This window comes from Martes martes (genome assembly GCF_963455335.1).
Source record: "Martes martes genome assembly, chromosome: 6".
NCBI classification, from domain to species: Eukaryota; Metazoa; Chordata; class Mammalia; order Carnivora; family Mustelidae; genus Martes; species Martes martes.
In genome coordinates, this window is record NC_137893.1 from 144,225,536 (window position 1) to 144,242,689 (window position 17,154).

General features: G+C 45.2%; 1 protein-coding gene across 1 annotated transcript in view; it reads right to left on the bottom strand.

Annotated features, from left to right (window-relative positions):
• Positions 1 to 17,154, bottom strand: part of DCDC2 (doublecortin domain containing 2) — a gene marked incomplete at both ends in the record, with an annotated part of 135,279 nt that overhangs the window by 13,963 nt on the left and 104,162 nt on the right. The window contains one exon of the mRNA XM_080806903.1: positions 6,463 to 6,563. Coding sequence (XP_080663029.1) covers positions 6,463 to 6,563 — 101 coding nt within the window. The remainder of the gene's footprint in view (positions 1 to 6,462; positions 6,564 to 17,154) is intronic.

Consider the following 17,154-nt stretch of genomic DNA (forward strand, 5'->3'; position numbering starts at 1 on the left):
CTAAACAGCAAGATCCCCAACGCCCCATCCCACCATCAGGTCCCCAAATGCTCACATCCAGGCTGACACCCAAAAGACTCCATTCAAAGGAAAAAGACCAACCTAAAAGAACAATGAGAAATGGAGATCTGCCAAGGAAATGGCAAAAAACCAATCACCTTACAGGGAAACTCCCCCAACCCAAGGAGCTGAGCCTATGCATACAGAGTTTCCCTAAAGCTTTACCCTAAAATCTAACCAGACATACGCCTTAAATTGATAGAATGGTGTAGGCCAGATATATTTCAATTAAAAAAAAAAAAAGAAAAACCTCTAACCAGACAGCCAAGGAACACCTCTAACATGGAGACAGAAATCAAAACCTAGAAAGAAACAAAGAAATACAGAAGAAACAAGAGATATTGCAGGAAAAGAAAATTTAAAATAATAGATGAATCCTTGGAGATATAAAGGAAGCCATCACATCCATAAAACAAGAATAAGAGGTTATAAAAATGAACATTCAGAGAATATGAGAGAAATTAAAAATTTTAAACATGATGACAAGGGAAATAAAGCAATAGATGGAAAATAAATGCTGAGGCTTTTTGACTTTAAAAGAAGTTGAGAAAACAGTAAAAAATTTATGATATGAAACATAGGAGAAGTAAGTGGAGGGTTAGTCTAAGAAGGCCTATATTCAAATACTTGGGAGTTCCAGACAGAGTGGAAATGGGGAGAAGGAAACTCAAAGAGATAGTTCAATATTTTTTTTTTCCTGAACTGAGAAATAAACATTTCAAAAATTAAAAAAACCATTAAGAGGGGTATCCAACTTCAGTTCAGATCATGATCTTGGGGTCCTGGATTGGCCCTGCATTAGGGGCCTGCATTAGGGAGCCCTTCCCCCTACTCGTGTGCTCTCTCTAACAAAAATCTTAAAACAAAACAAAACAGAAAACACAAAAACCCACTAAGCACCCAGTATAGTAAGCCCAAAGAGCTGCACCAAAGCACATAATGGGACACTTTCAGAACACCAGAAACAAAGGAAAGACCCTAAATGCTTTCAAAGAGGGGAAAAGGATTATTTACAAAGGTTCAGGAAACAGAATGGCATCAAGCTTCCCAATTGCCCTTCTGGATGGAAAGGACAACAGAGTGGTGGTTTCAGAATTCTCAGAGAAATCATTATCTCACCTCAAATTTTACACCTAGCCATACCTATGGCGAAGTCTGAGTAGGGGAAAAAAGACACACTCAGAAACATAAAGTCTCAAACACAATATGCTTCCCAGAAGGCCACTCAGGGTGAATTCAACAACAAATGAAGGTGTGACCAAGAAAGAGGGAGATGTGGAATCCAAGGAAGAGGAGACCCATCCCCTGAGGAAGTGAAGGAGATTCTCAAGATAATGGTCAAGAAAAATCCCAGGATAACTCTAAAAAGCAGATCCAGGGGACACGGAACCAGCCTGAACCCGAGGACTGACGTGTTTGAGAAAAAAAGATGGCGGTGAAATGTCATCGTCACTGCACACGCTGGCATACACCAAGGGGAAACCCACCACCGGGCAGAGTTTAGAGAAGGCCTGGTAACAGCTACACAGAAAAGTAAGCAAATGAATTAAAAAAAAAAAAAAAAAGCAATTACTAAAATAGGAAGACAGGAAAGAGTGTTACGCAGCAAAGGAAATGTAACCAGAGTCCACCCTGTGGCTCAACTCACAATAAGGCTGACGTAGCAAAACTAACGTACAGATTAAGTACTGACTCAGCCAAAATCGTCATTACGAGGGTGGAAAAAAAAGAAGGAGAGGGTCGTGCATTAGTGTGTTTGTGTGCATGTGGCCTTATTGGGGGGTTGGGGGAGAAGAGTTGGTAAGAGAGTTAAACAACCATCTTTTCCACAGTCATTAGAGATAAAGTTAATTGTATCTACATCTGAAAACTAAAATCAAGTAACTTACTTTACCGAATTTGGGATGTCACTTATTTAAAAGGATCTCCATTAGTTTATGTATCTCTTAGAATTAAAAAAAAAAAAAAAGCCAACTAAACTATGACATGCAATCACTTGCAAGACCCAAAGATTTCAGAGGTATTAAAACGGAAGGGAGGGAAGGAGGTATGGTTTAGAAATACAATGGTGTGTTCTGTGAGAAAAAGTTGAAAGGGGTTCAAATGGGTTATCTCTGTGGAAGAGGAATACAGGCGGGGAGAGGTGAAGAACACGGTTGCTACTTTTGTTGTAATCTTAGTTAAATTTTAAACAATATTATATATTATATATGTAACTTAATGGCTAATTAAGTTTTAAATAAACAAAGAAGAGAATGCATCAAAACTTCCAATTAAAAAAAAAAAAGCTTTCACTTCTCCAGTGTTCATGATACAGCTTAAACGCTATTTAATGAAAACTACTTAGCATAAAAATATCTTGTAATTCTCATTATTTTACTATTCAAAATCATATACAAATGGATGAGGAGAGCTATAAAATAATCTGAAACCGCTCGGAAGTTACTATCCCCACCTTCTGCCCTCTTCTATAAAATGGAACAAAATCCAAAATACAACTTCTTATTTGCCTATTTTCTAGGTATTTGTTTGCTTGGGCTTCTGAGATGGTGGGTTCTCCTGCCTGATCCTTAGTTACAGAGAGAGCTCACTGCTTGCCTCCTTCGCTTGGAAAAGCATCCATTTAGAAGTGACACAAGTCACCAGTGCAAGAGTGTGACCACAGGTCTTGGCTAATCAGGCACTTGCTCCTCTGCTTAGCAGGAACCAGATTGATTTGGAGTGTGCACGCAAAAAAACCTAATTTCTAAAAGAATACTTTATTCTTGTTAGATCTGAACTCCCTCCTGAGAAAAGATATTCATTCTGGCCTCCCCAAATACATTTTTTAAAACATGCCATTCTTCAGTTTCCCAGGGTTTGGAAGTAGTTAGATCCAGGGGCATCCAAAAAATGACAAGAGTCTGAACGTTGGGACGGAGTTTGGCCATGTTCTTGACTGGAACGAGTCCACATTTGCACACACTTAAACACACCAACACTCATGCAGGGAGACACAAGGACTCTGGAAGGTCTGGAATTTTACCCTACTTACAAGCGTCCTCTTTAGCCTGCCATGATTTCAGAGATGCGGCATAAGACACCAGACTCTCGGGTCAGAGACAAAGAATTTTATTGCTCACGGCAACAGCAGTAGCCAGAGTATCACCACAAGCACCCACTCCCCGGGATCCCGTTCCCACACACCAATGGGAAGGGGGACCCAGGTGATGCAAATAGCGGCTCACAATCCAGGGAAAGAACCCAATCTTTTTCCGAATACTTTTATTGTGCTAAAATACATGTAACATTTACAGTTTTGACTAGTTTCTTTTTTGTATTTACTCATTTATTTTAGGGGGAGAGAATGCATGTGTGCTAGGGTGGGAAGGACAGAGGGAGAGGGAGAGAGTCTTAAGCAGACTCCACAAGCCCGATGCAGGACTCAAACCCATGACCCTGAGGTACGATTGGAGCAGAAACCAAGCATTGGACGCTTAACTGCACCACCCAGGCACCCCGTTTTGACCAGTTTTGAGCATAGAGTTCGACGGCACCATATCTTTTACAATGGATACTAACCCTGGCTGACCTGCAGCACGGAAGGACATTGTCCTTATGATACTGGGCAATAAACAAAGCTGGCGTTTGCTCTACGCCAAGGGTTCTCATCTCAGTCCTGTTAACATTTTGGACTGGGTAATTTTTTGTTGGGAGGGCTGTTGTGTGCATTACAAGACATTTAGCTGAAGCCCTGGCCCCTTCCCACCAGATGCCAGGAGTACTCCCTCAGGTCTAACAATCAAAAAAACATCCCCAGAAATTGCCAAACCTTCCTCAGAGGTAAGACTACCTCGAGCTTAGAGTGATTGTTTCAGAGGAAGTCACTGTGTCTGTCTTCCAAGCTTGTTCAAACGTCGTTAAAAAGACAGTCCAAACAAACAAACAAAAAAACCAGGGGGTGTGGGGGGGGAGGTAAGATAATCCAGAACAAAGGCGATCTGTCCCTCTGCTCATAAGATATGCAGAAACACAAGAGATCCACAGAGAATTGACTCCTGGCAATATTTACTTCTAAAACTTGATCTGCTTTTCAGGCATCGATACACTACTTGGCCGATTACACATGGTATTTACACACACACACACACCCTTGTCCACAGTCCTTTGACTAAAGTTATAACATGAACCATTTAGATGATAGGATATCCGTCCAAAGAAATGAACTGTGTCGGCCCAAGAGGGAGTGTACGTCAGTGTAATTTACAGCTGAGCCAAGTTGTATGTGATGACTACACTTCCTTTCCTATGCAGGGATTTTTTTTTTCCTTCCTTAAGCTAGTAATTGGCTTTTTGGGGGTTGGGGTTTTTTTTTCTGTGTGTGTGTGTATGTTTGTTTGCATTTCATACTCTGCCCAGATCACCCACACACTTCGAAACCGGACAAACCTGCTTTCAAACACAAACTCCTCTGCACAATGGTACGACCTTGGACAAGCAAGCCCACCTACACGAGCTCACTTCCTTTCTCCATATGAAGTAGGGGGGGTAAGACTTGTGTTTCAGGGCGGTCACCACAGTTATACGAGATGAAAGTGCCCAGTGCGGCGTGCCTGGCGCTTGGTAGGTACTCAGTAAACAGCACCCACCGCTTCCTGGAGAACACAGGGGGAGGACATCCGCAGAGTTGTTCTCCACGATCGTGGAGCTTTCCACTGACTTCTCCACACCCTCACTGGGTGCTTCACAAGACCTGTAACACAGCTGCTGACGATACGGAGCAGAAGGTCGGCAGGCCACAGAGAGAACGACCCTGAGACCGGACCCTGTAAGTACCTCTCGCCAGCCATGGCCACCAGCTAATTCCAGCTCTATTACTTATGGGGTCAAAGAAGAAAGGAATTCTGACCTTTGGTTATTGGGTTTTATTTCCTTCAAACTGGCATCAGTGTGTTGACCTCGCCCAGCTTTCACGGGTCTGCTTACTCAGTGTCCCCGCAGACACGCATTCTGGTAAGTGACCCCTCTCCGGTCACGTGAGCGATGGAGCTCCGCAGACACCTACCCCGGGCGGCTCCGGTAGCGTAAGAGACCCGCTCCTTCCGTCTCTCGGCTCCCCTTCCTTGTGACACCAAACTTACAAGCAAAGAAACACCTACCACAGATTCTGAAACCGGTGAAGTGATTAACAAAGAGACTTCTCTTTTGGTTATCAGAGTCTGATTTTCCCTTGATCTGTGGCATTCTGGCTCTGGAATAAATGTGTCTTGTTTTGGGGCACCTGCTCGGGGCTGTACATACAGATGATTACTCTCCTTTGTCTGCCACTGTAACATTTAATTACAGCGTCACAGAAGACTTAAAATTCCATTTTCCCTCCACGAAAAAGAAAATACCTATAACTGGAGTTTATGAAAAATTATTAGTTATAGCTAATCCTGGGTAATAAATTGGATTTTTGAAGTCTGTGTGATTTTTAACACATGAGGCTTTTCATCAGGAAGGCGACGCTTATGGGAAATGCCTGTGGAATCATCAAGCAGCAATCCCGCTGCCCCTCTGTGAAGACAAATATGACTGAGAAGTTCGTCTATGGAACCTGTAGGATTGAAATTTGCTTTCTGTAAAGGGAATATCACATAATAGTCAGAGGACAAGTGGCAATTCCTAGTGAATTCTCATTCCCCTGAGCCTGGGGTCACGATGTCCCCCCTCCCCACCTCAACTCCAATCCTCCATCTAGAAATGTAAGAAATCTGGCTGAATTGCATTAAAAAGCCTAACTGACTTATTTCTTGCATCATTTAACCGACACAATCACTCCTTCATCCCTCTACAAGCACATGTGCGCGCACACACACACACACTCACACACACTCACCCACTCTCATTCTCTCTGTCTTCCAAGTACCATGTTTCATTGGCCTAAAAAGAAAATCAATACACACAAAGCAAATATGAGCGTTGTATTTGTATACGCAATTCTTTTATGAAAAATAAATTCCAACCACAATTTCAAGGACCTAAAGGAGAGAATATCACAGTGTTTTAAGAAAAAAAAAAAAAAAAAAAAAAAAGCTTTTCTGAATGGAGTACGTTTTTTCTAGATAGAAACTCCCAGCCAATATGCTTTTTCTGTATCAAACCTTCTCCCCCTTTGCATCTCAGGGCTTACCCCAATCTACCTCCTTTGATGCTATTTATTAAAGTCACCTCATTTCGCATGACTATAAAATAAAAATTTAAAGACAGCCCAAATGGCCCTTCTCTGAAGGAATACTAGGAAGACCTAAGGGTGTGTCGTGGGTCATTGGACCACCCAGCTCCTGAGACCGTCTGAGCGCAAGCTTAGGAATAGCCTGGAGCAGATAACCCAGAACTTGAAAGAAAGGAGTGGCCATTTGGTTTGTACATGGGGACTACCTGGTCAACCGGGATCTCCACTTGCGTGTCTTCATCTTCCTGGACTTCTGCTGCCCCTCGCGTCTCAGACCTCTCTGCTCCAGCCTGGAAAACGCCTTCACCTATCATTGGAGACAAATGCACAGTGAAAATCAAAATCCAATTGTGACATCATGTGGCTGAATGTTGAAACTGCAACCGAATACTGAGGAAGATAATGCTTTTTAAAGATTTTTTACTTATTTGTTTGACAGACAGAAAGCACAAGTAGGCAGAGAGGAGGGAGAAGCAGGCTCTCTGTCGAGCAGGGAGCCCGATGTGGGGCTCGATCCCAGGACCCTGGGATCATGACTTGAGCTGAAGACAGAGGTTTTAACCCACTGAGCCACCCAGGTGCCCCCCAATAATGCTTTTTAATAGGTATTTTGTCTCCCTTTGTACTGATGGGACTTTTGCAGCCGTCTCCCCGCCACCCTACACACACATGTCTGCATTTCCACATGGAAGAAGCCCGGAGGGGAGGACAAGGCTGACCCAGCAGAGCAGAGCTGTGTCCCAGACTCATCCTCACCCCGGGGCTGCTGACCCAGCAACACAGCCCTGTACGGGTATCCAGACAGAAGGGACATCACACCTGTTACCTGCTCCCCACTGTTATCCCCAAAGCAGGGATGATGCTTGGTGCCTGAAAATACTAGCTTTAGAGGTTCTCCTTTCCCAAGAGAATGCCATGAACTGAATACAGGGTGTTGAAATAATTCTATTTGGAACAATATTTTAAAACATACATATTTCTTCCTGCAACAGAATCATGGAGCTGACTCTGGGTCTCACACAAATCAATCTTGTAGTTTGCAGATTTCCACAGGATTTTCACAACCTAGGTCTCAAAAATCCTTACCCGTAAAATGTAATCTAAATCTCAAAGGCTTTAGGTTAAGCTCCTGTGACTTGTCTTCCCATGGAAAGCAATGGTGGCTCTTTTCCGTACTCAGAGAAGTTCTCCTGTTTCCCCTCAGTCTACGCTACTCCAGGCCAAGCCACCAAAGAGTCACAGAAGAGTTTATCATTCTATCTGCACGCCCCAAAAGAGGTTTAAGGCATCAGTCCTTCTCACAGATATTTCCTCTGCCCAATTTTTAAGGATCTCCAGGGATGGAGAGTTCCCCTCCTTCTCTGGTAATCGATTACAGGACTCCCCCTGCAGTCTAGAAAATACGGTTTCATCTTTTATCTTAGAACCTCCTCTATTTCTCTAATGGAAACTTGTTTCCCAGAGCACGATTATCTGATGTGTCACATAATAACATGTCATATTGTTAAAGTTATAAAGTCACTTGTTACTTATGATTAAGTGGAAAACATCCCTTCACATTCCCGGAGGAGCGATTATACACACAGCACCAAGACACACACGAGACGTAGGCTGGTTGCTCAGGTTGCTGACACACCGATGAGTGTGTATTCGGAGATGTGAACACACCCCCAGTAAGGGTTTCCCCAGAGGAAATGCTGGAGCAGGTAAGGGCTGGAGCAGAGCGCCATGGGCACTTAGAAGATCCAGCCACGTGAAAAGGGAGGGAAGGCGGGAGGAAATACAACCAAACTCAAGCCCTTCTTGTTTCTCCTAGAGAAACCATTTTCCTTTTCAATTACTTTTTTTGTGACTTGACTGGATATTGGCTTCTCCACTCTCCTTTTTAAAGACCAGGGACAACAGAGCTGCCCTCAAAGCTGATTATACACGTTAGATTAATTCACATGGATTAACTCATTTTGAGGATTATCTACAGCAATCATTTAATCCCAGACTGGTTCTTCCCGTCATCCAACAAAGTCTTTCCACCCAATGATCCCTCCTTCCATCAGCTCCTGTATGCTTAAGCAACCCAGAGTAGTTTTTCATTCATTAGAGTTTCCTCAGTTAAATCATCCCCCGTGTATATGAAAACTGAAAATATACATATATACAGGAATCCCTACAAGATCATCACCAAATGAGGATGTCAGCATTCGCAACTGTTTTGGATCATCACTAGCACTAATCCTCCCCAAAGACATGGCCCACACAGCAGAGCCAAGGATTACACCCTGCCTGGGTCCTGTCTTACTGCTGAGGACGTGAATCCACAATGAAATCCCAGTCGGAACCTCAACATCGGAAGAAAGAATATAGAAAGCGAAATAGAGAATGTGCTGAGTCCTCATGGATGTAGGAAGAAATCCACAGCGTTCTGCTCATGCACTCAACAAAGCCATCCTGGACCTAGCAAGAGTACGGGGCAGGCCACTTGGAAGGGCCAGGAAGATAGCTCACAATCGTAAAGCAGGAAAAGCAGAAGTGAGTAATCGAGTCTACAAAACTGGGAGTCAACAGAGATACAGTAAGCTCTTGGTCTCTCCATCAAACTCTGGAATTGGAACTCAAGAAAACAACGGCAGAAACGGTGGAGATTCTGCCTCATTCACATGTGGAGTTCGTAACCTTGAGAACGTGAACAGGCTGCACAGTTTATCAAGTGTTATCTCCGGTGTGGTTGTAAAAGGAAGATTAGGCATGTTTGACATTCATTGCTACCTTCTGGATCACCTTAGAAGACAGTAATCATACTCGCCCTCAAAACGTCCTTTGAGTCAACCTTCAGCGAAAGGTGCTGTGCTCTAGTTATGACCTGAGTACACGGTATTTTTGGATGACGTTTTGGCACCCAAGCGTTGCACCTGCTTTCAAAGACACAACCAAGAGAAACCTACAGATCCGAAAGGAATATATTCTTAAACACTCACACCCAATGGAATGCTTAACTGTACCCAGCCAGAGCTACGAATGACTTGCGGATGTCTTTTAGAATAAACATTTTACAGGAAAAGAAAAATAAAATCAATAATAAAAAATAAAGTAAGATTGAAAGGAGACTGGAATGGAAAATGGCAACCAGAGGCTATAAAAGACAAAGAGACAAATCAACAAAACTCCACGTTGTGCACAGCGACACAGAAAACAGAGATAAACGTGTCTGTCTGTGGTGGCGTGCAAGGTCTCATTCATCAGCGAACGGAAACGTGAGCCGTCTCCTTCAGCAGCACTGGGCAAGAGAGGAAGGTCAGAGGGGAATTCACAGGAATAAATGGTGGCCAAAAAAAAAAAAAAAAAAGGAAGAAGGTCTAGGAAATTATTCTGGGATGGGAGAAAGCCTACTAGGATTTTAATGTTTACTACACATGTTATATAAAATTAAAAATAAAGAAATATGAAGTTCTAAAGAAAAATAATTTTACACAGCATGGGGTGATGATACATTGTTTATATAATACTTGTGCATTGTAGAAAGCTTGGAAAATGAAGAAAACAAACATCTTTCTAACCTCATGACCCAGAGATAACCACCAATAATAATTTGACAACGGACTCTTCCCTTCTCTCTTTGTCCTTCTCTTTCTCTCTTAAACACACACACACCTCAAAGTGGGATCTTATTGTATATATAGTATTTAAGTGTTTTTTTTACTTTAACTTCCTGAGCACGACCCATATCATGAAACGTTATCTGAACACACAGGAAGTTGCTGGGTGTGGCGGTACCACATTGTCACTAATGGACAATACTAAACAATGAAACATTGTTTTTAAATGATTAGGTTGAGTTCATTCATTTGATTGAGGAGTCAATATGTATCAAGATCCACCGTACAAAGATCACTCGGGGAAACCTGAAAGTGTTGCTTTTGACAAGCTTAGCAGGTTTGGAAAGCTCACAGACCCAGGGACTACTTATCTTTCCACATACCTGCCCTGTGGCTCCTTTCCTGCCCCAGGGGAATAAGCACGGTGCACCGCCCACAGCAAGTCCTCAATAAATGCTCATTGAAATATAAGTGGAAAGACAAGTTCATGGTTCCGTGTCTTCCCGGCACTTGAGTCCCTCCCCTGCTCCCCGCCCCTCCCTCCCTGTCCCCGCACACACCACCAGGTCTGGAATTGCTCTTCCAAAACTCCCCCTGCGCCTGCAGACTTCCCAGTTTTGGTACAACTTCCACTGGTATGATTATCTCCTGTAAATCCCTGGTCTCTCCATGCAGTGTCTCATTTTGCAGGAAACCTCACCCATCTGTTTCTCTCCATCCTGTACCACTTGCATGGTTTCAATACCCGGGTGATGAGCCACTCCACACCGTGACCTGAATACTGGCTTCTCAACGCCACGGCCACGCCAGCTCCAAGTTAGCACATGCCCCACCGCCTTCATCCTGTGCCGGCCCGTCCATCACAGCCCACCTGCAGAGTCCACGGGCCCTCCTCCCATCTCAGGCTTGCGTCCTCAACATCCGGTTTACTCCTTTCACCCCCGTCCCCACGCGGCTGCCAGCTGAAGTCCGTCTGTCGATCAGTCTGGCTCTGGCTCTCCATTTCTCCGTTAAATACTCGGTGTTTTGGCACCACCACCAGCTGCTGCTCCTCTGTCTCCCTGGCCAGCCCAACCTCCTCTGTTCACGTTCTAAGTGCTGGACACCTAGAGCTGCATCGTGGGTCTATTTCTCTCCTTGGACAGTCTCATCAAGATCATGGTATGAACACCAGCCATATGCCAATAACTCCTTAACCTAGATAAGCCTCTTCAGAAATCCCAAAACTTACATATCCAATTGTCTAACTTGACAACTCCCCCTTTGATATCAAATGGGCATCTCAACCTTAACATGGTCAAAACAGAACTCTGGTCCTCCCCCCATCTCTCCACTCCCCGCCCACTGCTCATCATCCCTCTTCCCCACCCCGGGAAGTGGTAGTACCACTTCACCCCCAAATCTGGGAATTATCCTCACTTCCATATTGTTCTCACTCCTTGTATCCATCCCATTGTTGTCCTGTCAATTCAATTTCCTTCTAAATATATCCCAAATCTGTGAATATTATTTCCACCTCCACCATCAACTTGGTCTAAAAACTAGTTAGAAACTCTCTAATGTCTTCCCATCACGCAAAGAACCCAAGTTCTCTACCATGGCTTCCAAGGGTGAGATCAGGCACTTACCTCCCTCGTGACACACACGTCACACCACCTTGCCTTTGCTCATTCCACTCCAGCCACATTCTGTTTCTCCAACAGAAAACTCATTCCCGCCTTTGTACTTCTTAGGCCCTCTGCCTGGAAAATTCTTTCCCTGTTTCACGTGAGTGGCTGTCCCTTGCCTTTCAGATCTGAGAAACCCACCTCCCTCCCTATTCCAGTAGCCACCGAGTCATTCATATTTCTTGTTTTAGTCCTCTGCCTAGCATTTACTACGAGCTGACATTTTTTCCTATTGATTCTGTGTTTCTGTGTTTGTCATTCTCCACCAAACCATAAGCTCCACGAGCCGCACGTAGACGCCCATACTGTTCAGTGCTGATCCCCAGTAATACAGCCCAGCACGAGGGTGGCCAGAAGGTGTTTGTTGAGAGGATCAAGAGCAGACGCTCAACACTTGCTGCACGGAGATGAAATGTAAGGAGCACGCCATTTAAAAGCCACTAGCCAGCCCATTAATTCTTGGTGCTGTTGTGGGGTTGATGCCCCCTCTGGCCATACGAAGCAGTACAGCCTTCAGGTGAGGAGGGGGAGCGGGAGGCTGAAAAGAAAGAACGCTGGATACAACCTCCATGGGGATCCACTGTGTATGCTGCCTAAAGATGCTGTGTATGCCCCCTAAAGATGTCCAGGTCCTAATTCTTAGAAACTGCGACTACGTCACATTGATAGGAGAGAGGAATTAAGGTTGAAGATGGGATTACCATTGTTAATCAGCTGACCCTGAGATGGGGAGAGGATCCTGGACTATTCTCCTGGACCCAGTTTAATCACACGGGTCCTCGTAAATGAAAGAGACAGGCGGGAGAATCAGGGTCCCAGGGATATGGTGTGAGAAAGACTTGCCTGGTCATTGCCGGCCTTGAAGATGAAGGGGACCGTAAGACAACCTTTGAAAACTCAAAAAGGAAGGACGTGAGTTTTCCCCCGTAGAGACTCAAGAAGAAACAAAGTTCTGCCAACACTCCGCGCCAACACTCCACGTATAAGCCGGTGAGGACCATTCTGGAATTCTGACCTTCAGCACCACAACATAATGAACGTGTATGTTGTGTTAAGCCACCCAGTTTGTGATAAGCGGTCACAGCAGCAACAGGAAACTAATACACCATGTGTCTAAAGTTCATGATCGAGAGAGAACATCAGAGCAGTCCCCACGGCCCATCCCCTTTCTGATTCCTGCAGGTCCCTCCCAGACTGGGGCCACCAGCTCCGACGCCATCCGTCCCTTCTGCCTTTCAGCTGGTCCGAAAAGCCCTTGCAAGTCCACTGGCTTTTGCTTTCCTCCTCTGTTAATACTTGTCCTTCACACTCCCCTACAAGGTGCAGAAACCAACCACCAGATACCCCCAGATACGCCCCCAGATACCCCCCCCATCAGCCAGCAGGACAGGGATCCCATTTTTTGAATGTCTTCCCTACCCCCGAAACCTCTGTAATAAAAGCCATTTGCTAACAAACTCAAGACCGGGGATAAATTCGATCCACAATCCTGCTCTCGTTCAATTACTCTACTAAGGCTCCAATTCCATGCTTGGATGCACAGACACCCAAACGCAGCGCTAATCTTTCTCGTCTGACTCGCGAGTCGGCGTTTTAGTGTCTATTACGCTGTAAAGCAACAGCAAACACGCTAGTAAAAATAAAAATGCTCCTCAATTATTTTTCACTTATCCCTTATGAATTTTATTGCCTAAAAAAAAACGAAAGCCGAGCTTTGGAGGAGGAGCCCTCGCAGCATTACCTAGGAGTTCCTCATGAATAGGAACCTGCTTCCCGCAGAAAGAGAACACAGATGCTCGTGCGGGGGTAGCCTCTGCAGCTCGAGGGGCGGAAATGAAGGGTTCCCGGTCTCGGGGCATCCACAGCTCCATCTGGTGATGTCACAGGACTCGGGCGTTCTCGAGTAACAGAAGTTACTAGATTGTGAATGACAGGTGCACAGAACTGGTGATAATTAGTCTTAAAGCCCAGCCACCTTGTTGAAAGCATACCTCCTCACTACAGTTACTCACAGTCGTTTTTAGATAGTATTGTAAGCCGTATTTTGATGAGCTCTGTGTCTAAAACCAATGGGAACTTATCACGACAAATAAGAAGAAAAATCACAGTCTGGTGCCCAGCTCTGAGGACTCCCTGGGAATATGAGATACCTAGTCAGTGGAAGTCCTACATGTCAGCAAGAAAAGTTTAATGTGCCTGATGTGCCGGTCAACATTTTACTAGGATTTACTACTGAGATGGCCTCATAAAGAAATGTTAAATTAGAAACAAGACATTAATTTTTAAATGTAGCTCATTAAACCCAGTGGAGAAAAAAATGTGGGGAAACAAGGAGTCTATAGCTCTCAGTGTATAAAGTAATATTCTAAGAAGAAAAAAATATATATATAGGCCTATTTACAAAAAAATCTATGTACCCTTTCTGTGCGTCACATCAGTCACCAGAGACGGAATTGAAATTAAAACAGGTAAGAAGGTGACATAAAAATTATTTTCACTAGCTAATGTTAACGGGAATACATTCACATGTGAAATACGTTCAATTTCTAATATGTAACTCTCCATAGATACAGATTACCATCATGTATCTTACTGAACTTCAAGGCCGACCCAGAGAGAGGCAGCCCCCGCACACCGTTCAGCAGGCGGCAAGGTGGGGCGGACAAAGGCGTCCACGTGTCATGACACTTCCTCATGAGAGGACACTGGCCGGCCCTCCCCGACCCTTGTTACGACGCACACCATAGCCTCCTCACACCACTCCTGTGCGTTAACGGGTATTATCGGGAGGAAGAATCCCAGCACGTGACGGCGAGCGTTCTGAGTGTGTCGGAGGCAGTGCAGAAACAGAACCCGAATATTTTCTAATCACTCCTCTTCCCCATATGCCTCATCATGTCCCACAGACCCAAATGGAAACTCCCTACAGAAACAGGAGTATCACACGTGACATCTTTCTTTGGCAATTCAGAACGTGACAGGAAATCAACTTTACCCGAATGCTTCCATCAGCTGAGTGTTCCCAACCACAGTGGAAGATACGTGGCTCCTTTCTACTCCTGATCCCACCGCGGGGAATTAAATCACACCTGTGACACAACTGAGGTTTAAGTCTGTGAAGCCCACATAGACCTGACCCCACTGCCGTTGCACTTTAAGTGGGTGTAATGAAGTTTTCCTAGTGTAGACAGAACACGGGCAGTTTCGATCTTATCCCTGCATTTCTTTTCTAGTCCTTTTTTAGATACAGATGTTTTGTGATTTTTATCCAAATCAGAACTATTCAGAGGACAAAGAATGAAGCACACATTTACAATATGTACAATTCATGACTCAACCATTTTACAACCTGTGTAGGTTTTGCCATAATTTCTAAAGTCTGTATCCCATACACAGGATTAAGAATAAGAAAGTAGGTCCACATAGGTTTGTCTAAGTCAACAAGGATATGTGGCTTTACTTTTTTGTTCCTAATTTCATTACCTTATAAAAATTCCCCTGCAAATTAGTTTCAGTTTACCAGAATAATTGAATTGTTACTCTTTATACCTCAGGGACTTGGAGTTACTTAATAAGTGGCCTAAAATCCCCGGTTCCTGTCCTTAATTCTGGCTGGTCCAACTACCTTCAAACAACCTTGCGTGTTCGTCTATAACAGAGCCAGCCCTCCTCAAACTACTTCTCTGCTCTAGGAATTTTCTCTTGGTAACAAACAAAGTACTTGCACGTACTAGAAATACATGGTTCTATTAAATTCCTCAACTTTCTGTTCATTCATTCATTCACTCATTATGCCAGTGTCTACTGAGCCTCCTCGTGCTCAGACATGTGCTGGACACCAGCCGGAGAAAGAAGAACAAGATGCTTTCTGTCTGCGGGGATCGGAGGACGTCAAGGGCGCAGAGCAAGTGTGGCGAGTGCTGCACCAGCTGTCTGGCGAGAGGGTACAGAAGCAGGAAAGGGGAGTGCACAGGGGGACAGACAGAAGCTACAAATCCAAGGATGGACAGAACTCGACCCTGAGGAGCAGAGGACGGCCATCCAGATGGAAAGATCAGTGTGTGCAAAGCCGGAGAGGCGGGGACGGCAGTCAGATGGGCTGCAGGGCGGAGGGTTGGGGTGGGGAAAGAGTCGGAAAACCTTGTCTGATGGAACAGACTCTGAACTTGATCTTACAGATGATGAAGAGCAACCCAGGGGCCGGGGGGTGGGGGACCGTCCTGGAGGAGGGCTGCCCCAGATGGAAGGGGGCGGGGATTCCTGGCAGGGGGTGCACCTAGAGGGGGACAGATGGAAGGTACTAGTCCAGTCATTCGGGCACAATACCGCCCCATGGGAGCGATCAGGTCAGAGTGAGAAGACTTGCTGAGACTGTAGAAAGGAAAAGTCTGGAACGTGGTTCAGACAGAAGCCGTAAGAGGCCGGTAGCCTGGGGGGTTCCAAGGATGGGAAGGGAACTAAAGCACAGAAGGATGGGTCCCACACTTCTGTTGTGACAGCGGGACAGGTGCTGCTCAGCGGCACTGTGGTCTGCATGAGACTTGTAGCTGCTGCGTGATGGCAGTGGCAGCAGGATGGGCGGAGGCGGCAGGAGGGACACGAAGCTGTACTCACAGGGCTCCTTGACCCCCTGGATGGGGGAGGGGAGAGGTGAAAGAGCCATAGGGGCCTCTCGGGTTTCCCGCCGGGGTGTCCACGTGGTTAGTAGAGCTAACTACCAACATGAGGGACAGAAGACAAGGCGGGTGGGTTGTAAGAAGGGAGACGATGAGTTCTGAGTCGGACGTCCTGGTTAGAGTCCCCTGTGAAGCATCTTGACAGACACGTCAGGTAACTGGTTGGAAATACAGATCTGTTGACTAGGATAATGTTTTAGGATGAAGATACAGATTTGGGTAAAGAAAGTCATCAATCTGAACAACAACTTGCAATGAGAACAGAAGATGACTGGAGAGAAAATTCTAGGAAACAATGTTTAGGGATGGGCAGAAGAGGAACCTATGAAGAGAAAACAAATAATGACCACCGTGAGAAAACCACCAGGGCGCGAGCTGTCCGGGAAGCCCAGGGAAAAGTGAAGGCAATGACAAAGGAGCCATCAGTATTAAAACGTGTCCTCCGGGGGCGCCTGGGTGGCTCAGTGAGTTAAACCTCTGCCTTCGGCTCGGGTCATGATCTCAGGGTCCTGGGATCAAGCCCCACATTGGGCTCCCTGCTCAACGAGGAGCTTGCTTCTCCCTCTCCCTCTGCCTCTCCCCCTGCTTGTGCTCTCTCTCTCTCTCAAATCAATAAATAAAATATTTTAAAAAATAAAAATAAAAAGTGCCCTCCGAGTTGGTATCCCAACGATCTGGTCAAAGTGGTGAGAGCAACTTCGTAAAGCACGACAATCAGGGTATACTGGGGTGTGGTTTGAAATGGGGCGAGGGGGCGCCTGGGTGGCTCAGTGGGTTAAGCCTCTGCCTTCGGCTCAGGTCATGATCCCAGGGTCCTGGGATCGAGCCCCGCATCGGGCTCTCTGCTCAGCAGGGAGCCTGCTTCTCCCTTCCTATCTGCCTGCCTCTCTGCCTACTTGTGATTTCTCTCTCTGTCAAATGAAAAATTAAATAATTAAAAAAAAAAAAAGAAAGAAATGGGGCGA